General features: G+C 53.0%; 1 protein-coding gene across 5 annotated transcripts in view; it reads left to right on the top strand.

The window, feature by feature from the left end:
* The window catches only part of ADAR (adenosine deaminase RNA specific), a 30,884-nt gene extending 4,634 nt beyond the window's left edge, over nt 1-26,250 (top strand). For 2 of the 5 annotated variants that reach the window (XM_044990977.1, XM_044990981.1), the window contains exons 2-15: nt 8,939-10,509; nt 15,509-15,695; nt 16,290-16,447; nt 16,902-17,043; nt 17,176-17,393; nt 17,622-17,778; nt 18,792-18,963; nt 19,624-19,717; nt 20,253-20,381; nt 20,860-20,993; nt 21,782-21,964; nt 22,444-22,556; nt 23,217-23,344; nt 24,119-26,250. In XM_044990977.1, the coding sequence (XP_044846912.1) occupies nt 9,038-10,509; nt 15,509-15,695; nt 16,290-16,447; nt 16,902-17,043; nt 17,176-17,393; nt 17,622-17,778; nt 18,792-18,963; nt 19,624-19,717; nt 20,253-20,381; nt 20,860-20,993; nt 21,782-21,964; nt 22,444-22,556; nt 23,217-23,344; nt 24,119-24,359 (3,528 nt within the window). In that variant the 5' untranslated portion in view covers nt 8,939-9,037 and the 3' untranslated portion in view covers nt 24,360-26,250. Of the gene's footprint in view, nt 1-6,930; nt 7,124-7,235; nt 7,372-8,938; nt 10,510-15,508; nt 15,696-16,289; nt 16,448-16,901; nt 17,044-17,175; nt 17,394-17,621; nt 17,779-18,791; nt 18,964-19,623; nt 19,718-20,252; nt 20,382-20,859; nt 20,994-21,781; nt 21,965-22,443; nt 22,557-23,216; nt 23,345-24,118 lie in introns of those variants that run through there. The other 3 variants (XM_044990976.1, XM_044990980.1, XM_044990978.1) reach the window with 3 other exon arrangements.
* Nucleotides 26,251-26,589: the final 339 nt, after the last annotated feature.

The raw sequence follows: 26,589 nt of genomic DNA, 5'->3' as shown, positions 1-26,589 counted from the left end.
GCCAGTAGCAGCAGCTGAGATGGTAAGTGTATTTCATAGGGGGTCTTGGGGTGAGGCTGAAACCCCTTCCCAGGGGGCTGTGCTTAGAGCTGGCTGCTGGCGGGGTGGCTGTCTGCATGGTGGGGGGCACCAGCTGCCACCCAGCTCTCTGCATTTGGCAGGTGGCTTAGCCAAAGGCATCTCCAAAAACATCCCCTGCACCCCCACAGCACAGAGAGACTGAGAGTACCAGCCCCTGCCGGGCAGCTGGACCAGAATGGGCGCGGGGGGGGGGGGCGGTCTCCCCTGCTTGCCCTCCCAGAGACGCCTGCCTCTCAGAGACAGTGGCCATGTCCATGTAGTGCACTTGGCCCCCTCCCTGGCATCTGGGTGGCTGCCTCTTAGGGAGGTGGAAGGGAAGAGGCAGTGGGGAAGAGGGATGGGGTGGGGGGAGGGTAGGAAAGGGAAACTGAGGCTATCAGGGGAAACCGTCCTAGCAGTGCAATCTCTGCCTTGGGGTGTGGATGGAATTGTCTCCCAGGGGAAGGGCTAGTTCATGTTGGGGGGGGGGGGGCATTTCTGAGTCCTGGGGCTGAGTAATTCTCTGGTGACGGGCATTGAATTGCTAATTGTCATTCACCTGCTGCACAGTGGCTGGTGATGGTTGTTTAACACCCACCCAGCCATTTGGTCAAGTGCCTTGTTGTTTCTGGGGAGTTGCCTTCTGGGCTACTCTCAAATTTGCAGCATATTTCATCACACCATACAGCACAATCTCATAACTTTATACACTTTAATGATAGACATATTTTGACCGAACAGTGGGTTTCAGTAAACGACAGCCTTTCCCATGATATCTTACATGGCCTGCTTTATAGGAAATATAAATAATAAATACAAATGACGACTATGGGGCTTGCAGTGCACAACATGCCGCTCCCCCGAGGTGTAGAGCAGTGGCTCTCAAACTTTTGTACTGGTGGCCCCTTTCACACAGCAAGCCTGAGTGCCACTCCCCCTTAAATTAAAAACACTTTATATATATTTAACACCATTATAAATGCTGGAGGCATTTGGGGTGGAGGTTGACAGCTTGTGACCTCCCAAGTAATAACCTCGTGACCCCCTGAGGAGTCCCGACCCCCTGGTTTAGAGTGTCACAGCTAGAAACACCAAGGCTTGGGACTTTTAAAAGGAGACTGGACAAAACATGCAGTAAGGATCAGCCCTGCATTGGCAGGGAGATGGACTGAGCCAGGACGATCACAGGGGGCTTTTCCCCCTGTAACTTCTGTCATTCCATCCCACTCTCCTGCCAGTACAAATTCTGGTACTAAAGACCTGGGGCCTGGATCCCATATCACCTTGCACTGGGATTGGGAATTAGTGCCCTGATGTGCGGCGACTCCTCTTGGGCCAGGGTAGATCCTGCTGCCAGTACAGCTATTTGCAGGTGCCCTTGTGTTTAGCTGAACCCTTGGACTCAGTGCCTGAGTGTCTCCCCGTTAAACTGACACTACTGCACTGTCCTGCTGTGTGGGCCCCAGCGGGCTTGTACTGTGAATTTTTGGCACGCACCCGTGGCTGTATTTATCTCGTTGTGCTGGTAGTGCTACTTCCTTGGTGTGATGATGACATTATGCTAAGATGAATCCTGAAAATAGTGTCCTGGGGTGATGGTCACTCTGTGCTGTTCATGTGAATCCTGCATTTTTGTATGCTGGGTTGTTGTAGCCCTGTTGTTCCCAGGAAATTAGAGCAACAAAAGGTGAGGGAGGTAATCTCTTTTACTGCAGTAACTTTTGTTGGTGAGAGAGAGACACTCTTTGGAGCTTTCACGGAGTTCTTCCTGAAGAAGAGTCCTGTGAAAGCTCAGCAGCTTGTCTCTCACCCACAGAAGCTGATCCCAAAAAATATATTACCTCACCCACCTTTTTTCTCTAATGTGTATAAATATGCTGAAAATAGCCTCCCCCCAAACTGGCAGAGGTGCTCGGAGCAGGGGGCGGAGAGGAGCGAGCAGTGGGCAGGGGGGCCTAGGGAGGGCACCCACCAGCAAAACCAAAAGTCAGCACCTATGCACCCAGCCCCCTGCCGTGAGTACCCCACGACCTGATCCCACACCCCCAGCCCCCCCGCCCTGACTCCTGCACCCCCCCCACACGCCCAGCCCCCCCGCCCTGACTCCTGCACCCCCACACACACGCCCAGCCCCCCCGCCCTGACTCCTGCACCCCCCCACACACGCCCAGCCCCCCCGCCCTGACTCCTGCACCCCCCACACACACGCCCAGCCCCCCCGCCCTGACTCCTGCACCCCCCCCCACACACGCCCAGCCCCCCCGCCCTGACTCCTGCACCCCCCCCGCCCAACCCCCCCCGCCCTGACTCCTGCACCCCCACACATACCCAGCCCCCACCCGCACCCTGAGCACCAAGTGGGAGCTCCTGCACCCCTCACGCCAAACAGGAGCTGCCCAGGTAAGCACTCCACGTCCCCAACCCTGAGCCCCCTCCCTCACTAACTCTAAATCCATTACTGGCTATCACATCACTTGGGCTGGGGATACTGTGTCAGCTGACCCCTTTCCACCGCCCCCCCCCCCCCCCCAGTCTCCAACCTACCTGGGCAGTACAGCAGACATGGCCCTGCCCACCCACCACTTGCTGCCCCCTGCTTAAGGCTTAGTCCTCTCACTTTTAAAAAGGATTGATTGCCCCCCCCCTCCCCCCCCAGGCTTTTCTGGCAGCCACTGCAAATGCTGACCATAATGAACATGTGTAATTTGCAGCCAGTCTTTCCAAATGTCTTTGTTGCGCTGCGCATTTACCTGACACTACCAGTCTCAAACCACAGTGGTGAAAGGTCTTTGTCACATTTAAAAAGGCTAAAAAGTGCTTTACGTGCTACAATGGTTCAAGAAAGTCTTAACAGTCTTACTCTGTTATCCATTGAATCTGAGATGGTAAATTCTATAGACTCCTCTAGATTAATTGAAATGTTTGCTGTAGCAAAGACACATCGAAAACTCTGAATAAAACTTTCATACATTTTATTTACAGCATCATACTAGTCTTGCTTCAGATAAGTAATTTGTACGTTACATAGCAAGCATTAATGTGAGTAACTTACTCAACCAAACCACTTAGTGTAGCTATTGGTAATAAAACCTGTGCAGCCATGTGCTGTCTCAGACAATTTCCGTGTTGATCTCCTGCCTTTTACAATCATTCCCGGGTGGGGGGCCCACAAAAAGTGAATCCGGCCCTGGGTCTGACTGTTCTGTTCTCCCAGCATCTCTCTCCTTGTTACCAGGAGGAAAAGTCCGGCGCTCCGAGCGGCTGCACCCGAGAGCGAGCGAGCGGGCTGTCCCGCCGGCAGAGCGGTCAGAGCCGCAGCCGGTTTGCATGGACGGGGCAGGCGGTGCTGTGCTGAGCAGGAGAGCAGCGGCTGCTCCGGGGCGGCGTGTGCTCCCCCCCGGCTCCTCCGCTCAGTCCTGTGTTCGGGGGGGTGTCGCGTGCACGGCGTCATCGCTCCTGCCCGGGGCTCCCGCCGCACAATACAGGCGGCTTCGGCTTCGCTGGCGGCGGCGCCGAGGGGGGTAAGGAGCCGCTGGGGCAGGGCGGGAGCCAAGCTCCCCCGGCCCCATTGTAACCCCAGGCTCCGCGGGGGGCATTGGAGCCCCTCCCCCTTGTTCATTTCCCCCCCTCGCCCATTCTCCCCCCCCCCGGACCCAGTGCATGGCACCCCTCCCCCTCGCCCATTCTCCCCCCCCCCGGACCCAGTCCATGGCACCCCTCCCCCTCGCCCCAGTGCATGGCACCCCTCCCCCTCGCCCATTCTCCCCCCCCCACCCCAGTGCATGGCACCCCTCCCCCTCGCCCATTCTCCCCCCCCGGACCCAGTGCATGGCACCCCTCCCCCTCGCCCATTCTCCCCCCCCCCCGGCCCAGTGCATGGCACCCCTCCCCCCCGCTCATTCCCCCCCCCGGACCCAGTGCATGGCACCCCTCCCCCTCGCTCATTCTCCCCCCCCGGACCCAGTGCATGGCACCCCTCCCCCCCGCTCATTCTCCCCCCCGCCCCCCCCCCCCCGGTGCATGGCACCCCTCCCCCTCGCCCATTTCCCTCTCCCCTCCCACCGCTTTGCGCCCCACCGGGACCTGAGGGAGCCCAGATGTACTTACCTGTGAGGGAAGGAGCATGTTCCTGGGTTTTCACACAGGCAGTGGGGCGCACAGCTCAGTAGAAGTGGGGCAGATACATTGCCTGTCACCGGGGTGTGCCTAAGTACAGGCCAAGTCGTTAAGAACAGTGATGTGGGACCAAGGCTGGGAAAAGGCTTTGATTTGAAGACGTTCATGCTCTTTCCTTTGGAAATGCCCCTGAGGAACTGCCATGTGACCACATTCATTCACTGGCACAGCCTCCCTCTCACCGAACACAGCCGCTCAGAGCCAGGGTGCTGCAGGAGAGATGAACAGCCCCCCAGGTTGCTGAGGGCGGAGACTGATGTGCACTTGAGCAGGTGGCAGGTTAGCGATTGGCTGGGGCAGCTCTCCCAAAGGAGTGGAGTGGAGGTAGCTGGAGAGCCCTAGACATCGCCACTCCACTGAAAGAGAGAGCCCCCCTCCTAATCCAGAGGGAAATGGAGCTGCTTTCCACCTCAAGAGTCATTTATAAATGTCTGTTGCAAGGCTTCATGTTTTCACTTAGTTCCTTAACACAAGAACAAGGAGAAATTCAATGCAATTAAAACATGCCTTACAAATGGTAAAAGAACATCTTTTTGACATCAATATTAGATTGCAGAACTTGCTGGGATAATATTGATTCAGATAGTTTAGCAGGATTAAAACAGGATTAGATGTTTATATAAAAATCAAACACTTAACGTTACACTACCTAAGGTAAAATTTCCAGGGCCATTGATCTTGCTTCAGAGCATAAATTGTGGTCAGGATGAAATTTCAACCCTTGTCTAACTGAGAAGGTTTACTGAGAGCAGGGTTAGGCTGATGTCCCCCAGGATTCAGAACCGCTGGCCCAGCGATCTGGTGTGACAGTTCCTATGTGCCTGCCATCTCTCAAGAGCTTAGGAGAGCAAATCATCTGCCAGCCTGTGTGCTCACTAGAAGGGGGAAGAATGAATACATTGTAGAGGGAAAATAAAGTTCACTCCTCTGCACCCCACAGTTGCCAATAGGGAAGTGATCCCTCCACTTTTTACCTCTTGTCCCCCCTTACCCTGTGCACCCCGCCCCCGGGCTCTGGGAGAGGCACGCCGACAGGGGTAAGGGGCCGAGGCTGGCAGCCAGTGCCCCAGGCAGAGGGCCAGCAGCCACGTGATGCCCCGGGCGAAGGGCCGGGGCTGGCCCAGGAGCGGAGCTGGGTGGCGCTTCATCCCCGCCCGCCATGGGCCTAGCCCGGGCCCCAGCCGTGCCCCCTCCGAACATTCCTCTGCACCTCCCTAGGGGATCTCTGCGAGAGAGGCTGCCGACGGTAGCGTGTAGGGGCCTCAGCTGAGATCAGAGGCTTCTTGTGCAGACACTGGGTGCAGACAGTAAGAGAGCTGACCGTCCAGACAGACAAGACAGAGGGTGTGGGGGAGGGGAGAAAGGCAGCACAGACAGGGGAAGGGACTTGTCCAGGGTCACACAGCAGGTCATTGGTTCTCTTGACTCACAGCCCAGTGCTCTGCCCACTTGATCCATTGCCTCCCCAAAGGAAAGGCTGCCAGAATCCCAGGCTCTTGAAATTGCTGACAATCCAGGCTGAGCGTCAGGGATAAGAAGTAGCTTTATAGTGACAAATGCAAGTAGTGGACATAGAGCGTATCCATCAGACGTGCTGTACGGGTAGACATGCCCTTAAAAACTACCAGTGTAATTAACGCTCTTGACACTCATTATCTTCAAAGCTTTGTACAAACAATAGATAACGAATTCTCGCAACACTCCTGTCAGCTAGGGGAGTCATACAGCCAGGGAATCTAGCTCTGAGCCCCTCTGTACACTACAAATTACTTTGGTATAATTTATGATGCTCAAGGATGTGAATAATCAACACCCCTGGGCACCGTAAGTTACACCGAGTGAAGTGCCGGTGTAGACTGTGCTGTGTCGGCGGGGGAGCTTCTCCTGCCCACATAGCTACCGCCTCTTGCAGAGGCAGGCGGTATTAAGCCAACGGCAGAGCTGTCTCCCGTCAGTTTAGAGCATCTTCACCAGAAGTGCTGCAGCAGCGCAGTTGTAAGTGATGTAGTGTAGACATACCCTGAGAGAAGCAATTTCCTCAAGGCCACAGAGGAAGTCTGAGGGGTTCAGCCCTTCGCATCCCTGCCAGAGGCTAGTCAGCTTCACACCACCGTTCAGGAGCCACAGGTGTGAGTGTCCTGGGAATGGAGAGGAATGTTCTCAGTAATCAGATTTATGGCTTTAAATTCCTGCAAAACAAAATCTTCCACCAAAGAGCTCTTTTCAAGTCTCATTCCCGCCTCCCCCCCTGCTGCCACTTGGAAGTGCAGTGGAGAAATGCACACCCTTCCTCTTGTTAGAACAGGGTGAAAGGGAAACTAGAACCAGCTGTTCCCGACTGCAGAGTCACTGCGTAGCGCCAGGGGGTAGCTGTGTTAGTCCCTATCCACAAAAACATCAAGAGCTGCCCAAAGAAATCTGTTAGTCTTTAAGGTGCCACCGGACTCCTCAGTTCGGCAAGAAGTTTGTAAGCCACCGTTTAAACCAGAGCCAGCTGCAGCAGGCGATGGGTAGAAGGGGGTGTATGTGTGGGCACTGCATGAAAGGGTTCCCGTTCTTTCCTGGAGGGCTCCTGGAAAGAGACCCGCCCTGGGGAAACAGGACACCAGGCAACACAGAGAAGTGAGAGTTAGCTGGGAGAAAATGAAACCGAAACTTAACTTGGAGCCATTTTAAGTTGATCGAGGGGATGATCGCATTGTTAGCTCCATGCTGGGCAGAGGGGAAGGGGGGACTAACCTGTTTCTGGTGTTTGTCAAAAGTACAGAGGTACTGAGCTTTTCCGTCTCTAGGAGCCATTTGTGAGCTCTGTCTTCGGCTGCTTGGCTGGCACACGGAAGAGCTGCTCCCGTTGGTGTTTCAGTTGCTTTCAGCTCCTCCTAGCAGTGTGAGTCTGTGGTTAGAGAGACACGGTGGGGGAGGCGATATCTTCTGTTGGGGGAGCGAGAGAAGCTTTTGAGTTACACAGAGCTCTTCGTCAGGTCCGGGCAAGGCAGTAAGAGTGTCACAGCTAAGTACAAGATCGGAGCCATAGTTCAGCATAAGTAATCAGCACCTATTCTAAGGGAGTGGGAACAGTTCTGTACCTTCTGATCAGTTAAATGAATTATACTTGTCAGCTTGGGCAAAAACAAGGTAAGAGCAACTTCTAAACCCTCCCTTCCTCCTCCAGGCGTGTTGTGTGTTCTAAGGATTGCTTTTTAAACTTGGCCAGTGGACCAGATCTGTGTGTCCTGGTAACTAATAGGACCGTGATGGCAGGAAAAGGGATACTCGCTCCCCTCTGCTAACAAGAAGGAGATGGAGCGCTCCTACCTGCTGCACTCAGAATCCAGAGCACATCACTTGGTGTCAGTGTGGGTTGAACTAGGGAACGTGTTTGGCCATGTCTATACTAGCACTTACGTCAACAATGTTGCTCAGGGTATGAAACACCCATCCCCCCCCAACAACATAAGTTTTGCTGGCATAAGCAGTCGTGTGGACAGTACTGTTGTCCCACCACTGGCTGAGCTGGTTTTATTGTGTCCATGGGAGCGCGCGCTCGCTCTCTGTGCCGGTACAGCTGTGCCACTGTAAGCTTGTAAGTGTAGACCTGGCCTTTGATTCTCCACAGTAAGGCTGACGCTAAGTGGCATGGCTGGTGTCTAGGGTACTCTTGAGCTGAGTCCTTTTGCCAGCACTTACTGATTAGCTCACTTGCAGTGTCCTGTGTTTTTCTCCCTATTTTTAAGGTGATGTAATTATCGATCCACTTACATCCCCCGCATGGTGGCTTTCTGTGTCTGGCTGTAAAGAATCAGTTATAGTCCTGCACAGGTTCCCTTAGAAAGATCTGGGGTATAAATGTTCTGTTGGGGATATGGTTTCTGTCACTTTACGTTCACATTCGGCTGCTGTCGCGCTTGGGTAGGATTAGAGCATCCCAGTCAATAGTGGTGGCTATCTTTTTTTCTTTCATTTAAAAAAATGAAGTGTATCATTGGTTCCAGGCTGATGGCTCAGACCAAAATTCACTTGTAATCAGATGATGGTGCCACGTTTGTGACTGGTGTGAGCGGGATCTGAACTGCAGCCCTAAAAGGCTCTGCATCCTATTACCAACCCTCTGCGCTATCTGGTTCCCATGTATCTTGTCTCTTTAAAGCATCGTGAAATGAGAGAATTAGCTATATAGGTCACACTCCATCTAGGGAGGAAGGGATGTTCGTGTGGCCTGAGCCACAAGTTAGATGCTCTGCAGACTCACTGGGTGATGCTTGGCAAGCCACTTGACCTCTCTGGGCCTTAGTTTTCCCATATGTGAAATGGGAGAATTGTGCTTGGAAAGCACGCTGAGATCCTTAGATGTAGGGCACAATGGAAGGGCAAAATATGATCATGATTGATCCAGCCTGAAATACCCAACAACCAGTGAGAGTGCTGAGTCTTACGAAAGAAGTTGTTTCTGATTGTTAGGCTCATTCAGAATTCCTTTCAGGTCAGTTTTGTGTTTGGGGCAGGGGCTTGGGCAAACGCGTGGTCAGTTTCATGTACCTGGCACGCATGAGTAGCATAGCGACAGGGCTGGTAGGCTGCAGGCAAGGTTAGCCAAGAAGGTGGTTATACGTTGTCTTGGAGTGGAGAAGCTGGTCATACTGTAGCCCTGGGCTCCTCTGAGAGTGTAACTGAGTTCTGAACCCTTGTTCTTTCCTTTTGGCAGGCCTGTGTGCAGCAATTGTGCGACTGGAAAGCGAACCACAGCTGCCTCTCTTCTGGTGTGCAAGAGCCCAGATTCACACTTGCATTCCAGCAGCACGCTATGAACACAGGTTTTGGTCGAGGCAAAGGCTCTTATCAAACACCCCCAAAACATATCTACTGCAGTCCTAATCCAGCCTTTTTTAACAACTCTCTCGTCCCACAGGAAAATAATCGCGACAGATTCAGAAACCAGCAGGTACAGTTCCTCTTGGGGCAAATCACTGAAGCTCCCCTGTACCCTTTTTGGGAACAAAGGCCACAAGTAGAGCAACACATCAGGGGTCCACGAGCTGCTGTACCAGTTCCTAGAGGGAGTGGGCACAACAGCTGGGGCACAGCTGGGAGAGTTAGAGCCCCCTATATCAGTCAGCAAACGCGAAGTTTACCGTCTTATCCCCCAACTCAGTACAACTACAGAAAATCAGAAAGGGAATTTGACCATTTCAACCTGAATTTCCAGAGACTGTCTGTTGCTGAGCAAAACAGGGAGCAAGACATTTTGACAATTTTGGGGCAGCTCAGGCAGGGGGAGTCCTGTACAGGTCGTGAACTCGCCCATAAACTTAAAACCCAAAAGAAAGAAGTCAATCGTTATCTGTACAAACTTCTCCGGGAAGGTAAATTGCATAAAGAAGGAGAGACCCCCCCGTTCTGGCGGATTGCGGACAAATCTGGCTCTGTAGGGTCAGTGTGCGAAGGAAGTGCCACCGCCGACAGGAGTCATTGGAGAGAGACAGCTTCTGAGAGTCAAGAAACGGAAAGCTCCCCGGTTGACTCAGAAGACGGTACCGAGTCTCCCATCATGGCTGAAGTCAAGGAGAAAATCTGTAACTATTTGTTCAATGTCACAGACTCCACAGCATACAACCTTGCAAAAAACATTGGTTTTTCAAAGGCCAAGGATGTTAACACCACTCTCAGAGCCCTGGAAAAACTGGGAGAAGTCCACAAGGAGAACACAACCCCCCCCAAATGGTCCCTCACTGAAAAGAAACGGGAGAGGATGCAGATCAAGATAAAAGCCAATGAAGTAACGGAAACGCCACCTCCCGCCCCAGAGCCAGAGTTTCCAGCTGCCTGCATAGAGCCGGATCCACAGGAGAGCGTGTTGCCTTTCACAGAGGTAAAGATGGAAGAAGAAGAAAATGTAAAGAATGGACAGCAGGCCTCTGAGCAAACAGAACAGACAGACACCAGTGCTCCTGACTCAGGCCTGCGAGCCCGGAAGCCCAGATACCGCTTCATGAACTATGACAACTCTGAAAATGGCAAGTGGGCCACCGATGACATTCCAGATGACCTGAATGCCATCAATAAGCAGGCGGATGAGTTGAGATGCATCATGGAATCCCCCTCATCTCCCAGCTATGCTGCCCAGTTTGACACTGCGTTCCAGTGTACGCCCTTAGAAAAGCTGATTGCCTGTCAGGAGAAGAATCCGGTCAGCGGCCTCATCGAATATAGCCAGTACACTTACCAGCGCTGTGAATTTGCCCTTTTGGAGCAGAGCGGGCCCTCGCATGAACCAAGGTAAGAAAGAGAACATGGGTTTCCTTTGCTGTTCTTTTCTGCTTAAAGAGATGTACATAAGCTAAATTATGATTTAATTGGTATCACAGAGCCTTGGTGGGATAAGTCTCATGACTGGAATAGTGGTATAGAGGGGCATAGCTTGTTCAGAAAGGACAGGCAGAGAGAAAAGGGAGGAGGGGGTTACATTATACATAAAGGGTATAGACACTTGTTCTGAGGTCCAGAAGGAGGTGGGAGGCAGACCAGTTGAGAGTCTCTGAGTAAAGATAAAAGGGTTAAGAAATAGGGGTGATGTCTTAGTCAGGTCTGCTATAGAGCACCCAGTCAGGAGCGGAGTGGGTGAGGTATTTCTACAGCAAATAACAGAAATATCCAAAACATAGGACCTAGTATAATGGGGGACTTCAACTAGGCAGACATCTGTCGGGAATGTAATATGGCAAAACACACAAAATTTCCAGTACATTCTTGGAGACAAAGAAAGTGAGGAAGTAACCAGGGACCCCCATTTTAGACTGGATTCTGACTAACAGGGAGGAATTGGTAGTGAATCTGAAGGTGAAAGGCAATGTGGGTGACAGTGATTTTGAAATAACAGATTTCATGAGTCTAGGGCAGTGGTCCCCAACGTAGTGCCTGCGGGTGCCATGGTGCCCGCCAGGGTATTTATGTGTGCCCGCCTAGTGCCTAGCAGGGGAAAGAAGCCATGGCCCTACGCCTGCCGGGGACAGAGAACTCAGGCTGCAGGCGCAGTGCTCTCGGTCCCCGGCAGGCGCGGGACCCGCCTAGTGTCCAGCAGAGGAGAGAATCCGGGGCCCTGTGCCTGCTGGGGACAGAGAACTCCGGGGCTGCAGGCACCAGTGTTCTCTGTCCTCGCAGCTTTTCTCCGGCTTCGCTCTTGATTAATATATGATGTAATATTAAATATGATTTTTTTGTATTATTTAATGTACAAATACAAAATAAGTCTTGAAAAACTGTTGGTGCCCACCACACTCTTCTGACAACATGAATGTGCTACTGGCCACAAAAAGGTTGGGGATCACTGGTCTAGGAAAAGGAAGGAGTGAAAGCAGCAGAATAAAGCTACTGGACTTCCGAAAAGCCGACTTTAACAAACTCAGAGAACTGGTAGGTAAGGTCCCATGGGAAGAAAATCTAAGGGAAAAAGGAGTTCAGGAGAGCTGGCAGTTCCTCAAGGAGACAGTATTAAAGGCACCACTGCAAACTATTCCAGTGCGAAGGAAAGATAAGAAGAGTAGGAGGTCAACATGGCTCCATCAGGAGCTCTTTAATGACCTGGAAAGAAAAAGGGAATCCTACAAAATGTGGAAACATGGTCACATTGATGAGGAGGAGTACAAAAGAACAGCACAAGTGTGTAGGGACAAAATCAGAAAGGCGAAGGCACAAAATGAGTTCCACCTGACGAGACATAAAAGGCAGTAAGTAATAAAAGGCGGTTCTTTAAATACATTAGGAGCAAGAGAAAGATGAAGGAAAGTGTAGGTCCTCTACTTGGGAAAGGAGAGCTAATAACTGATGACATCAAGAAAGCTGAGGTGCTGCGTGCCTATTTTGCTTCAGTCTTCACTAAAAAGGTTAATTATGACCAGATACTCAACACAAATAATATTAACAATGGGGGTAGGGAATGCGAGTCAAAATAGGGAAAGAACGGGTTAAAGAATATTTGGATAAGTTAGATGTATTCATGTCGTCAGGGCCTGACCAAACTCATCCTAGGGTAGTTAAGGAACTAGCTGAAGCAATATAATAATTAGCAATTATTGAGAACTCCTGGAGGATGGGAGAGGTTCCAGAAAACTGGAGACAGGGAAAAGTAACACCTTTCTTTAAAAAGGGAAACGAGGAAGACCTGGGGAATTATAGACCAGTCAGCCTGACTTCAGTACCTGGAAAGATACTGGAGCGAATGATTAAGCAATCCGTTTGTCAGCACCTGGAGGATAACAGGGTTATAAGGAATAGTCAGCATGGATTTGTCAAGAACAAATCATGCTAAACCAACTTCATTTCCTTCTTTGACAGGGTTACTGGCCTAGTGGATGGGAGGAAGCGGTAGATGTGATATACCTTGTTTTTAGTCAGGCTTTTGACACAGTCCCTCATGACAGTCTCATAAGCAGACTAGGAAAAAGTGGTCTAGATGACAGTAACGTGAGTGCACAGCTGATTGAAAGACTGTACTCAAAGAGTCGTTATCAATGGTTTGCTGTCAAATTGGGAGGACATATCTAGGGGGGTTCTGCACTGGTCAGGCCTGGGTCTGAGACTAGTCAATATTTTCATTAATGACTTGGATAATGGCGTGGAGAGCAGGCTTATCAAATTCACAGATGGCTCCAAGCTGGGAGGGGTTACAAGCACTTTGGAGGGTGGGATTAGAATTCAAAATGACCTTGACAAATTGGAGAATTGGTCTGAGTTCAACATGATGAAATTCAAGTAACACAAGTGCCAAGTACTTCACTTAGGAAGGAAAAATCAAACACACAACTACAAAATGGGGAATAACTGTGTGAGTGGTTGTATTGCTAGAAAAAATCTGGGGGTTCTAGTGGATCATCCGTGGGATGCAGCTGCAAAAAGGCTAATATGGTTCTGGGGTGTATTAACAGGCGTGTGATAAGTAAGACACAGGAATTGATTGTCCCACTGTGCTTGGCACTGGTGAGGCCCGAAGTGGAGTCTTGTGTCCAGTTTTGGGCACCACAGTTTAAGAAAGATGGGGACAAATTGGAGAGAATCCAGAGGAGAGCACCAAAAAGTATCAAAGGTTAAAAAACCTGGGCATGTTCAGTCTTGAGAAAAGACAACCGGGGGGGACTGGTAACATATTGGAAGATTGTTAAGGGCCTATAATGAGGATGGTGATCAGTTGTTCTCCATGTCCCCTGAAGGGAAGACAAGAAGTAATGGGCTTCATCTTCAAGGGAGACTTAGGTTAGATATTAGGAAAATCTTTCTAACTCGAAGAGGAGTTAAACTCTGGAATGGGCTTCAAGGGAGGCCGTGGAGTCCCCATCATTGGAAACTTTTAAAAACAAGTTGGACCAACCCCTGTCAGGGATGGTCTAGGTTTACTTGGCCCATGACTTCTCAAGGTCCCTTTCAGCACCACATTTCTGTGATTCTGTTTGGCCTCAATTAACTTCCCATCTAATTGCCTCATCCTAGATTTGCAGGGCCAGTGTGTCAATATTTGCTGTGCTTCCTCCTGTGACAGCCAGTCTAATCACCCGCAAGGTTCATGTGCCTCACCCAGAGGACTCAAGATCCCTTAACTAAAACAGGAAAGACCGTTTACCAAAACAACCAGCTCTTTCCCTCAGAAACCCCCCAGTCCCCAGTGAGCAGGACAGAAAAGGAACCCACAGTGCTGTCCTTCCTGCCATTTCACACTGCTGAATGGTTCAGCTGGAAAGGAAATCGAAAGCAGCTGAGAGTCTAAAGGGCCCAATTCTGCTCTCAGTTGCACAGGCGTGACTCCCATTGACTCTAGAGTTGCCTCTAGAAGGACTGGAATAAGAGTAAAATGAGGGGAAGTCAGTAAAGGCAGGGGAAATAGAGGAAAATAACCTCTAGAGCAGCGGTTCTCAAGCTATTGTACTGGTGACCCCTTTCACATAGCAAGCCTCTGAGTTCAACCCGTTTATATATTTAACACCATTATACATGCTGGAGGCAAAGCAGGGTTTGGGGTGAAGGCTGACAGCTCGTGCTCCCCCCAGGTAATAACCTTGCGGCCCCCCACGGGGTCCCGACCCCCCGTTTGAGAACCCCTGCTCTAGAGAGAGAGTTCCCTCTGAAGACGGATGAACAGAAGCTGATGTCTCTGCCCAGGAGTGGGAAATCCTCTGCAGCAACATACTGGGGGGAGGGGGAGAAATGTCCTCCAGGTTTCCTATGGTTTTGGGCCCTTAGGTCTCTTTTCTGATCCCAACACCATTTGCACTGCTGGAATTTAACCTCATGGAGCCCCGTGTTAGCAGCTCTGCAGCTCGTCACTCGCTGCAAGCGTCTCATTGGTGTGGCAGTTCGGAGCATCCTCTGTCCCTACGAGCAAAGGTGGAGCACGGCACTTGCAGTCACAGAATGGGATTTTTTTCTGGGCTTTTATGATTACTCTGCTGAGGATACTTTTTGATATTGTGGCCATTCCTGGGCACTGATGTGACAGTGAAAGGCACCGTTTATGCCACACTGGAATACGTCAATAGGCCCACTAGACGGGAAAACCGACCTACTTCCCAAAGACCAAATCCAGGCTTTCTCTTTAGGGAAAGGTCTGAATGGAGTTAGCCCCAACAGCCTGCCCCTAGATCCAGTTCAACCTGCTTTTTCCTGAGAGGAGTCCGCCTCTGCAAAAGGCTGGGTGCCAAAAAGGAATCTAGCTGGCCTAAGCTGTCATTGGGGTTTGCCCCTGAGAGAGAGGCAGGCACATCTGTCAAAGACAAAAGATTTAAATGAGGAAGTGCCCGGCAAAGATGCTGTGCAGAGAGTTGGCAGGCAGGTCAGATCCTGTCTGAGGGACAAACTGACCCAAAGTGACTAGGCACAGATGTGACGGTTCACAAACTGCTGCCAGACTGGCTTTCAACCTTCCTTTCCCCCGTGCCGGAGACTGTCTTGGATTTGCACTCTGTGCGGCGAGAACAGCCCATGAGTTAATGACTCTTGCGGCCTCTGGACCAAGGAGATTCATTCTGCAGCATTAGGGCTAAACTCATTGGGGTCTCTGCCACCACATCTGCGGTGGAAGGCTGTGTAAACTTCAAAATGAAGCCTCTGGAGGCCTGCCCCAAAGACTGGCCTTTCTGCAGCCGTCACCCGTTTGCTTCCGCACCACGGGGACCAGCGGCTCCTTCCCACTAGAGTTCCAAGAGCTAGGCTAGAGGCGTAGTGCAGGAGGGGCAGGCTGGTATCTGGGGTGACCAGTCACAGGTTTGTCCTTGTCTCTTCCTCTACAAAGATTTAAGTTCCAGGCCGTGATAAACGGGCGCCGGTTCCCACCAGCGGAAGCAGGTAGCAAAAAACTGGCCAAGCAGGAGGCAGCTGCCAACGCCATGAAAATCCTGATGCGCGAAGCTGAGAACGAGGGGGAGGATGGCATGGAAGGGGAGGAGTCATTTGTCCCAGACAGCTCGGAAGCAGAGTTGGTGAGTCCCACGCTGTTTGTTCTGGGCGACATTCAGGCTGAAATCAGGGCCTTGATGCCCGTGTTCGTAGCCCCTCTCTCCCAAAAGAGCTGTCCTCTGCTGCTGCTGAGATTTGCCATTCACAGATGCAGCACAAGGCAGACAGTATTTGGGGCAGGCTGGCCCAGCACTAGCTGTCAGGGGAGGGTGATGTAAAGGAGCTAGAGATTGTCCCTTCCCAAAAGGAAATGTGATTCCAAACTCTGTCAAGCCTGTATGAGGCACCCGCCCTTCTCCTTCTGGAATTGGCACGCTCAGGTGCTCTTTGGGGATTGCCCAGAAGGGCCGGAACGTTCCACCAAAGGCCCCACGCTTCTCTTGCTTGTCGCAAAAGTGGCTTCTTTTCACAAAGGGGTGCGGAAGCAGCACCACAGATGTGAAGCTGCCATGCTCTTGATGCAATGTGGTGCTCGTTCTCTTGGCCGGGTTGGCTTTGTCCTGTAGTTAGCATCTCCGAGTTGACTAGCCCCTGGGCTAGTGCCTGACAACAGCAGCCTGTGAGTGGGAGCTCGGCTGAGATCTGTGCTTTAGTCACCTCTCCGTATCTCACTGTAGCCTGCATGCCCAGAACCAGAGCCTCCGTCTGCAGTGGCACAGCTAAACTTGTCGTCCGGGAAGAACCCCATCAGCATATTAATGGAATATGGACAGAAATCAGGGAGCACGTGTGAATTCCAGCTGCTGTCTCAGGAGGGACCACCCCATGACCCCAAGTATGGCACATCGTGTTAATTGGGGGGGTGGGTAGGGATTCTTCTCTTTATTTCCTCTCCAGTCGGAGGAACCAGCCACGTTACCCCATCTGTCCAGGTTCCCATACACTTCACTGTGTTACCTGAGTGCTCATCTTGCTCAAGGATGTGTGGACCTGGCTCCCCCGAGGCCCTGTGTGCCCCAGAGAGAGGTCAAGGAATGCCTTCCTCCTGGGAGGCTGGGCGTCTCCAACCCAAGGACAGGTTCGGAGCTCAGGGGCCAGTCCTGAATACCATGCGTGGCAGTGCCACACCAGTGCTTTTGGAGCATCCAGTCACCGTGATGCTCTTAAACTGCTGATAACTTGGAAATGTTCCTTGTGCATCTTTAGCCCGACTTGAACTGGGAGTTGGTGCAAAGAGCAGACTGAAGCGGCTGCTTTAACATTCTTCTCATGGTGTAACATCCTGCCAGGTTCAAATACTGCGTGAAGGTGGGTGAGCAGACGTTCCCCGCGGTGGTAGCCAACAGCAAGAAGGGAGCAAAGCAGATGGCAGCTGAGGTTGCTGTGAAGATCCTCCGTGGGGAAGCTGGGGGGCAGTTCTTCCCGGAACAGGTAGAAACACCCTTGCATCCTTTACTCCTCCCTCCAGTAGGATTTTACCCCGGGCTGGCTGTGTGCAGTTACCCTGCTGTAGTACGGACTCCTAACTATTTAACTGGCTCCTCTTGTCTAACTCTTCTTTAGCCCTCCGGAGAGGTCCCAAGCGAGCCGTCCCTGGATCCGCCTGTTGCCCAGCCTCTGAATCTGGATGAGTCAAAGGCAGCAAAAGCCAAAGGCGTCGGGGAGCTGATCAAATACCTCAATGCCAATCCCGTCAGTGGCCTGCTGGAATACGCCCGTTCCAACGGGTTTGCAGCAGAGTTCAAAATGATCGATCAGACGGGACCGCCTCACGATCCGAAGTAAGTCACTGTGAATGTCCGTGACAAAACTGGCACCGTCTGTGCCGTCCTGAAGTAGGCGCAGACTCCTGCCTAGGATAGCAAATTCCTGGTGAAAGCTGCAGGCTGGTAACAGAGCTAGCTACTGTCAGACCGTCATCTGCCTCCCTACAGCTGGCAGGTACAAATAAAAACCACTTGGTTTTTAAACATTGCTCTCCCAGTGACATGCTGCTGCTCCCTCTGCAGGTTTGTCTACCAAGCCAAGGTGGGAGGCCGTTGGTTCCCAGCCGTGACTGCACACAACAAAAAGCAAGGCAAGCAGGAAGCGGCTGATGCAGCACTCAGAGTCCTGATTGGGGAAACGGAGAAGGCTGAGCGCACCGAAGGACCGAGCATCACAGAGGTAATTTCTCTCTCCCCAGAGCTAGGCTGTCACTTGTCCTTCTGCTGTTCAGTCTGGTTGGAGCGCTGTCCCAAAGCTACCCCCTGCCGATCAGCGACTTGTAAAGGTAGGGCCAAGCTGGGTCTGTTATCCTTTCCTGGCAGGTGCTAGACACACACCTACTCTGACCCTGCCTCCTGCCAGCATCTGGTGCTGGACTGAGCTAGCCCCAAACTCTGATCCATGAGCGGCTGAAGCATGGTCCTGTGGGTAAGAGCAAGAGCACACAATGTGATTCTGCATTCCAAGTTCAGTCAGTCTTACGCCGCCTTGTGGCACCTTCAGATATCGCACGGCAGCTCCAAAGGGGCTGTGAACAAAGCTAATTCTGGCAGAATTGCTGTCCCAGTTCTGTGCCATTCTGAGTCCTGCTTTGAGCTCTGCGATCTCCTAAGATGTGTGTTCCCTGCTGCAGAGCTGATCCTGGCAGATGAGATCTTGCCTAGTAAAAGCGGATTCAGAGCAGTGCCAGAGAAGGCAGCCAGGTGCACACCATACACTCTTCCCACAAGCACCCAGAGGAAGAATTCCTTAGGCGCTGGTGACAGAGAAATCCTACTAGCTAAGTCCCAGGGAGCTGGGGCAGAATTGTTTCTTACTGTTCAGTTTTAAACATTCTCCTTCCCTGCGGAGACTGTTCCTCACCCCAGTGCACCTTGCTGTCAGGAAGCAAGACTATCCACTGATGCGGGGCTCAGAGCCGAGTGGGGGTGCAGCAGAGTTCTCTAAAGAGGTGTCCCCTCCATGCCGTGGTAATCTCTGCGTTTGCAGCCCAAAACTGCATTGGCCTTTTGTGCTGTTCTAGCCCATGGCAAACTCACCTGCTCTTTCCCTTGGCATTTGTGCCCTCTGGATTCTGCCCTCCCACTGAACGGCTGTCTTTCTGGTTGGCTTCCTTCTTGAGTCTTTATTTACATCAGTGAATGACCTGCGTGTGATCCCTTAGCAATGCTGGTGTTCTGTTCCCCTTCCAGCTCCCGGTGAGCGGCAGTACCCTGCATGATCAGATAGCGATGCTGAGCCACCAGCGCTTCAACGCCCTCACTGCTCGCATCCAGCACAGCCTGCTCGGACGGAAGATCCTGGCTGCAATCATCATGAGGCGAGGAGAAGAGGGCCTGGGAGTTGTGGTCAGCATTGGCACGGGTATGAGCCACTGCTTCCAGCATGCATTGAACTCGGACTCCCTGGCTAGATACGTTTCTTACTAGAAGTAGGCACTGGCCATTCCTATGGGCCCCTTCAGGGAGAGTGGGACACGGTCTCCTCTCAACATCCTACGCGGTTAAAGAACGTTCCCACGGTGTCACCAGTGATCTAGTTACAAAAGGAGAAAACAAAGCGAACATGCCTTCAGCTGTATCGCTCGTAATCTTTGCTTGCACTGCTAGACGCTAGCCTGTGCATCAGCGCATGGATTTTCCCTCCTGGCATCAAACAGCACGGTCTCCTAAGGCTTCCCTCAGCTTTAGATTTCTAAATCCCCCTCTCCTTAGGGGTTGGCACTGCTTTGCCTCCCCTCAGAGGGTGGGCAACTGAGGCCTCAAGGTTTGAAGGGACACTGGCGTCAAGCAGGGTAGTTCTAGATTTGTGCTGCTCATAAAAGGAGGCAAGTGATTTCTGTGTGGAGTAGAATTCAGTCCTGTTCATTTCTAACGGACTTGGCTGGGATAATGATCCCCGGTAACTGGGGCCATGGTGCTCAGGAGCCCAGAGCAGTAAGACTTGGTGAGATCAAACACTGCCTTTTCAGAGGAGCCCACCCGTGCGTTGGCATTGTGAGACCCTCCCTCCCCTCCCCTCTAGGTAATCGCTGCGTGAAGGGGGAGGAGCTGAGCCTGAAGGGAGAGACTGTGAATGACTGCCATGCAGAAATCATTTCCCGACGAGGCTTCGTGAGGTGAGAGACGGGGGAATCTTTGTTCTCTGTTTGGAGGGAGTCTCAGGAGAAAGGCACGAAAGGGAACACCCAGCTGCCTGTATTATCCCGGACCTCTGCCTAGCAGGCAAACCCCTCTCCAGGAGCACAGCCAATGTCGGTTTCTGCAGAGAACACTCTGGTGTCTAGGAGCCGTGGTTGCCAACATCTATCTGGCTGTGAAGCACAATGACACTGTCTTACAAGGAAGGGTTTGCATGACTGTAGCATCCCACATTCTCCTACAAGTATCCCTCTCCACTTACCTGCAGGGGGTTTGAGCTCTGTTACCTGTTCAGCCCTTGGCTTCTGGGCTGAAAGCCCTCCTGGGTTTCCTGCCCTCATGTGCCCAAACCAACAGATACAGCTAACCACATCATGTGTTTCACTGGAGCTCTTTTCCATCTTCCACAGAGACTGCAGTTGGGGCACTGCCTGTCCTGGTCACGTGTGGGGATTGGGGTGGTTCTGATCTCTGGAACGAGGCCATCTTCTGACCCATCATGTTTGTTTCCAGGTTTCTCTACAGCGAGCTGATGAAGTACGATTCCGCCGATCCCTCCTCCACAGAACAGAGCATATTTGAGTCAGCAGGAGAAAACAGGCTCAAAATAAAAGCCGACGTTACCTTTCACCTCTACGTCAGGTCTGCACGGCGCATAGCGCTGCTAAGCCTTGCTGGGGCCGCCGCATTAATCTGCCCTGGCTGATCTGGGTCTCCTTATGGGCACGAGCCCCAGGCTGTCCCCTGACCTTCCCAGTCCCCGTGTACCGATAGGTTTGGGTGCTAGAGAGCAGGGGTTGCAGTGCCTTTCTGAGAGGGCTGCATGGTGCACACTGTCATGGAATGATGCTGATGATACCTCACTCTTCTATAGCATTCCGAGGGCTTTAAATCTGTAATGTGTGTGTCCTCCCACACCGCCGGGAGCTCGGGAAGTAAATGTAAAGCTGCACGTATAGACAGGTCTGGAGTGGAAGTGACTAGAGCAAACCTCAATAACAAACTCCCCCAGTGCAGTAACTGTTCTCCTACGCAGGCTTGGCACTCTCGCATAGCCTGCGTTATTTCCAGCTCCTTTGGGTTTACACTAACTCGACAGGGGCTGTTGGTTTGTTTCTAGCACGGCGCCGTGTGGAGATGGGGCCCTCTTCGATAAATCCTGCAGTGACCAGGCAAGCACGGCGGGGGAGAGCCAGCATCAGCCTCTCTTTGAGAATCCCAAGCAGGGTAAACTGCGCACCAAGGTGGAGAATGGTGAGTCTTGCAAAGCCTCAAGAGCCCTCGTGCCGAGCGTGCTGCAGTGCCGAGAATGCCGGCGTCTGTATCTTCCAGTCACATGGAGGATCCGCTGCGGGAAGTGCTCCCTGCTGGTAACCCCTGGCCAGATGCGGGGCTTAGCTCCATTAAGCTCTTCCACATGGTAACGTGATCTGGAGAATCAGAGCCCTGGGGCCAAGGGCTAGGCGTTTCGCAGCTACCTCTCTAGGAGAGGACCAGACCCTCCACTCTCCTGTGTCGGACAGAGAGCCGCAGGAGGTGGGAGAGGGGGCTAGCGTGTATCCCCGGGAGTCTGAGCACCCATGGGGTTAGGCACTGGAGAGGTGTCGTCGTCCTGCAGGCCTTTCTCCCATTTGTGCTTGTTTCTGCCTGAGGATATAGTGGGTGAAGACCAAGAGGGTTAGAGGGTGGGTGAAGGGGGCGGGCAAGGGGCTGTGTAGGTGGAAAGTCACGCTCTGCCCTCAGTGCTTTTGTGTGAATCCAGCATCCACGCTCATGTGGCACCGACCTCCTTTCCAAGCACAACCTGCCTCTCTCTAGTCTACCCAGCTCTCTCTCTGCTTGGCACGAGAGCTTGCCCAGCAGAACCTGGCATGCAGGAGCATGTTGTCCTCTGTCTGCGTGGGGTCATGCCGTCTCAGAGGTGTGCATGTTCACTGCAGGGAGCTCGTGGAGCGTGGCCTGCGCCCTTGGTGGCAGGGAGGTTTGTAGCCGTGTGGGCTGGCTTGCTCTTTGCTAATTCACTTTCCTTTCCTCTCCCGCAGGGGAAGGCACAATTCCCGTGGAGTCAAGTGACATTGTGCCTACATGGGATGGGATCCAGCATGGGGAGAGGCTGCGCACCATGTCCTGCAGTGACAAAATCCTGCGCTGGAACGTGCTTGGCCTGCAAGGGGCGTTGCTGTCGCATTTCATGCAGCCAGTGTACCTCAGCTCCGTTACGCTCGGTAGGAAACCCTGGGCGCACTGTGCTCTCAGTGCATTCAGGAGCTGGGTTGCGTACGCCAAGTGCCAGTAACCTCCTTACTGCAGTAATGGAAAAGAAATTCAGCGGGAGCGTGGGAACCGAAGGGTAAAATGTCGATTCCAGCAGAGCTGCACCGTTAGGAAACACATGGGACCTTGTGGATTTTAACCACGGGGATACGTGGGGATTTTATCCTTGGGTCTTGGTTTGGATGTGTGAGGACGAGGGGGAGACCGAAGCTGCCTGTAAATGTTTTATGGCCACAAATGTTGCAGTCTGTAAAACTGAACCCTTCACATGTTAATGACCAAGGACATGTCTAGTGGTAGGAAAATTGCTGTCCTGAACCTTTCCCGCCTCAGGCTTTCTGAGCAGAGCGGTGCATCTTCTCAGATTTCTGCCTGCCCATTAACAATGCAGCCGCTCTGTTTCCTAATGCCTGCATGTGTCTTTTCCCAGGTTACCTATACAGCCAGGGTCACCTGACACGTGCAATCTGCTGCCGCATGTCGAGAGACGGGAGCACGTTTGAAGCAGGTCTCCAGGCTCCGTATCGTGTTAAACATCCTGAGGTACCATAGGCTTGGCAGCTCTTAATGGTTCCATTCTCTCCTCTCTGCACAAGGGTCCAGCCGTCTGCACTGGTGCATTCTGTATTAGTGGGACTCGGTAGACTACCTGCCGGATGGTTAATGCTCAGTGACCTGCCACCTTCCAGCTGTAGCAGGAAAGTTTAACTTCCTTCTGGTATTTGTGGGACCAGAGACCTGGCTCAGGACAGACAGATCATAGTGACTGGTTCTGGGCTTCCCTGTCTTTCAGCCCACTGCCACATCTGGCCAGGTGTGAACAGTTAATGAGACCTTTGTGCATACAATGGTGCCTGGGCACGACTCAGGGGACTCTCCAGAGTCCATGCATGCCAGGTCTAACCAGAGCCCCGGTGACCCGTCTCTCTCTCTCGAGGGGCTGTCGCGAGGCGATCTTTGAATTGGGGGGGCGTGGCGTAGCTGAGATTGAGAAACATCATAAATGCTTTGCCGGTGGGGGGAGCTAGAATGCAAAGCAATTGCCGGGCACTCCAGCTGGCAGGTCGCTAGTGGGGCCACAGGTGAGAGGCTTCAGCGGCATTGCCCGCCTGCCAGTGCTGAGAACCAGGCACCCCTCCCAGCTGTGTGCATGTGCCACACAGTCTGCTGGGCCAACCCTCTTGTCTCCCTCTGGCCACCTAGGTGGGGAGAGTTAGCGTATACGACTCCGCCAGGCAGACGGGCAAGACCAAGGAGTCGAGTGTGAACTGGTGTCTCGCCGACGGAAGCGAGGTGGAAGTCCTGGATGGCACAAAAGGCAAAGTCGACGGGTGAGCGAAGAGCTTTGACGCCTTGCCAGAGGCTGGCTCTAGGGGAGCGTGTGAAGGGGCCGGTTCTCTGTGCTGTCCCTGTGGTGTGGGAGGACCTGGGGGCCTGGAGCCCCAACCCCAGCTAAAACGGGGATTCGTCGCAGTCAGAACAGACTCTCCGCCAGCTGGTCTCAGTCACTGGGCACGCGGCTCCAGTCGCTCCCACACACGGAGCAGTCCTGCCAAGGGGCCTTCGTTTCCCAGCCCCGGTAGCCAGAGCACTCCGACAAGTCCAACGGAAGCCATGGCGCGCAAGGGGCGGAGCGCTGTGCTTTCACTGCGGCAGCCGCTCTTTGTCGCTGGAGTGGAAACGTTTAAACACTTTGGAGGCAGATTTTCCCTGTGAAATGTTCTTGTCGGTTGTGGCCCAGGCCTGTGTAGGGGGCCCCATTGTGCTGAACAGGCACAGAGCAAAAGACAGTCACTGCCCCAGAGCTGCCCTGTCCACACATGGGCCTCCTAAGTTCTGTTCCTGACTCTGCTGGTGATCTCTGGTGGCCATTTCCCTTCTGCCCACGTGCGAGGGTCCCCCGGGCGCTGCAAGGCGTAGCTGCTGTGTGCGGAGCACTTGGAGATCCCAGCTGCTGCATCGCGTGGCTTGTTGTTACCCTCGGGTACGGTTACAGCCCAGACTCTGCCCGCCCGGATCCGACGGCAGGACCACACCCTACATCCCCCTTGCCCCAGCTCCATTCCCTGGGGTTCTCATTCTGTTCGTGTCCTTCCCCTTTCCAGACCAAAGCTCGAGGTGTCCCGCGTGTCCAAGAGGAGCATGTTCACTCTGTTCCAGCAGCTCTGTGCCAAGGCGGACCGCAAAGACCTGCAGAGCCTTGCACTGTACTCGGACGCCAAGGAGGCAGCCGCGGCCTACCAGGGAGCCAAGCAGCACTTCTTCACAGCGCTGGAGGAGATGAGCTATGGGAGCTGGATCTGCAAACCCCAGGAAGAGGAGAACTTCTCTCTCGCCGAGGCGTAACGAGCTGCCCTCTGTGTGTGTGTCTGTGTGTTCCTTTTGTTTTCTTTTTTTGTTTTTTTAAATGGAGCCAGTAGCGTTGACTAGGATTGTGAATTCCCCTGGGTCTCTCCTCCTTTTGGTTATCCTGGCAGCACATGTTGATTCTGCGGGGAGGGACTCCCGCGTTCATATTGCATTCTTTCAACACTCGGCACATGGTGGTGAGGAGATGTGAATGTGTTTGGACGAGGGAATCCACACTGTCCACGCATTTAAATGAAACCACAGGCAAGCCTGCTCCTGTGTCCCTTCATCACAGCAGCTGGGGGGACTCAGCTTTTCACTTGTCAGATGCGTTGTCTTGATTGGATCATTTTAAACAGTGTGTGGGTACTTCCCAGCCTCTTAGCCTCTCCCGAAACACTTCCCTCTGATTTGCAAGATGATTCCTGCAGCTATTGGCAAACTCCCCGGGACTTTTCCTTCCCAGCAGTCCTGCTGGGTGGGCACAAATCGGTCTGAAGACAAGGTGATCGCTTGCAACTGCTCTTTCATTGGGGATCTGCCCTAGGGCACAGCACGAGCCGTGAGGGGCTCAGGGCTATGGCAGATGGCAGGTACGACCTGATCTGGATCTCCATAGTTAGCAGGCGTATTCCTGGCTTTGCTCTGGTAGCCTCGTCTGAGGTACCCTGTTGATGATGAGGGTTGGGTCTTGGTTTCTGGAGTCCTGCTGAGATGGGCCAACCCTGCCGGACACTCCCCCTGCGAGGGGCACCCGAGGGTGGGGTGCCCCAGACTTGCCAGGTAGGGTGGCACCACTCTAAGACACGCGTCACCCCAAACGCCCTCCTCACCCCAAACGCCCCTTCGGACCAGTTTCCTGACTAGCCCGCGGCTGGTTCGGCTGCAGCACAGCCCCTTTTACTGAAGTGGGACCAGGGATCGTTTAGAGCCTGGTCTCTGGTTTTAAACCCTGCCTTGAAACGGTCATTAATTTTATCTTGTCTACAGGCCTCGGGCCCAGCCAGCCGCTCCTCTTGGTTGTTTGCAGGAATCTAAGACGCCTTCGTGGGTGATGGGATCTAAGGCAGGTTCTGTCTGTGTTGGGAACGCTGATTGGTGGCTATGCGCCTACCTGCCCTCTCTGCAGGCCTGTGTCTGGGCAGCCCTGGGGGATGGGGGGCGTGGGGCTGCCTGCCAGTGCTGTGCTAGCAGGCCCAGCACATTTCTTCTTCCTTCTTGGAGGAAGCACAGGCCTCCCAGCTAATGGACCCAGTCCCATCCAGCCTGCCTGGACCTAGAATCCCAGGCCCCGGGCCGTGGGGTCAGCTTGCTCTGGAGGTCGGTTGCGTTTGGCCTGAGCTGGCCTGGGCTTTGTCAGAAGCTAGTCTGGGTTAGCCTGGCCCTGGGGGAAGGGGCGAATGGATTGCTCCGGAATTGAGTGGCGCTGTGAGCGGTCAAGGACGTTGCAGTGCAGGAGGCTGGGGGCAGGCCAGGGGGCGGGCTGCCCCTCTGAAGTAATTGGAGAGACCCAGACCTGTTCTTACTCCACAGTTCTGGCATCTCCTTGTGCCGTCTCCACCCCGCCCCCATTTATTTTATTTGTAATGAGTTGCACTGTCAGCGGGTCGGAGCAATTCCCGTTGTGCATCATTTGGGGACTGTCTCCTGCAAACTCCTCCTACCCCCACCCCCTTTCTTTTCTGTCCTGTTGGATTCCTTCTCTTGTCGCACTGGCTCCGGGGAGCTGAATGGAAACAAATGTAAATTTATTCATGGGAGAACTGTAACCCTCCTTTTTATTTTATTTTAATTTTTGTAAGTCTGCTTTTAAGTGCCCCTCGGTATCAATGATTTGAAGTCCTAACATTCCGCATAAAAATAAAAAAAAATTCTGTCTTGTTAGACAGCTCTGCCCTGTGGGGTGTTTAATTCCTGGGACACGACCAGGGGGGCCAAAGCTGGTGTTAAATGGCCGCGAGCATGGAGCTGGAGTCGCTCAGAAGGGAAAGGGTGGAGATATTTGATCGTCAGCTGGACAAGTGCTGACGGCTGCACCATGTCCCGCGCTGATTTCATAACCAAGTGGGGCTCTGCCCCCGGACGGCGGGCTGTGCTGAGCAGCAGCTCTGCCGGGGCAGGTTAAATCTCTCCCCCCTCAAAGTTCTCGAGTGAATTCTGAAGTGACGTCGTCCCTGGCCCCAGGCTTGCTCTGCCATCACTGGAGCTAGGGGCACCCTTCTGTCCA

Source organism: Mauremys mutica, chromosome 17 (genome assembly GCF_020497125.1).
Source record: "Mauremys mutica isolate MM-2020 ecotype Southern chromosome 17, ASM2049712v1, whole genome shotgun sequence".
NCBI lineage: Eukaryota > Metazoa > Chordata > Testudines > Geoemydidae > Mauremys > Mauremys mutica.
This window is presented reverse-complemented; position numbering and strand designations above follow the sequence as displayed.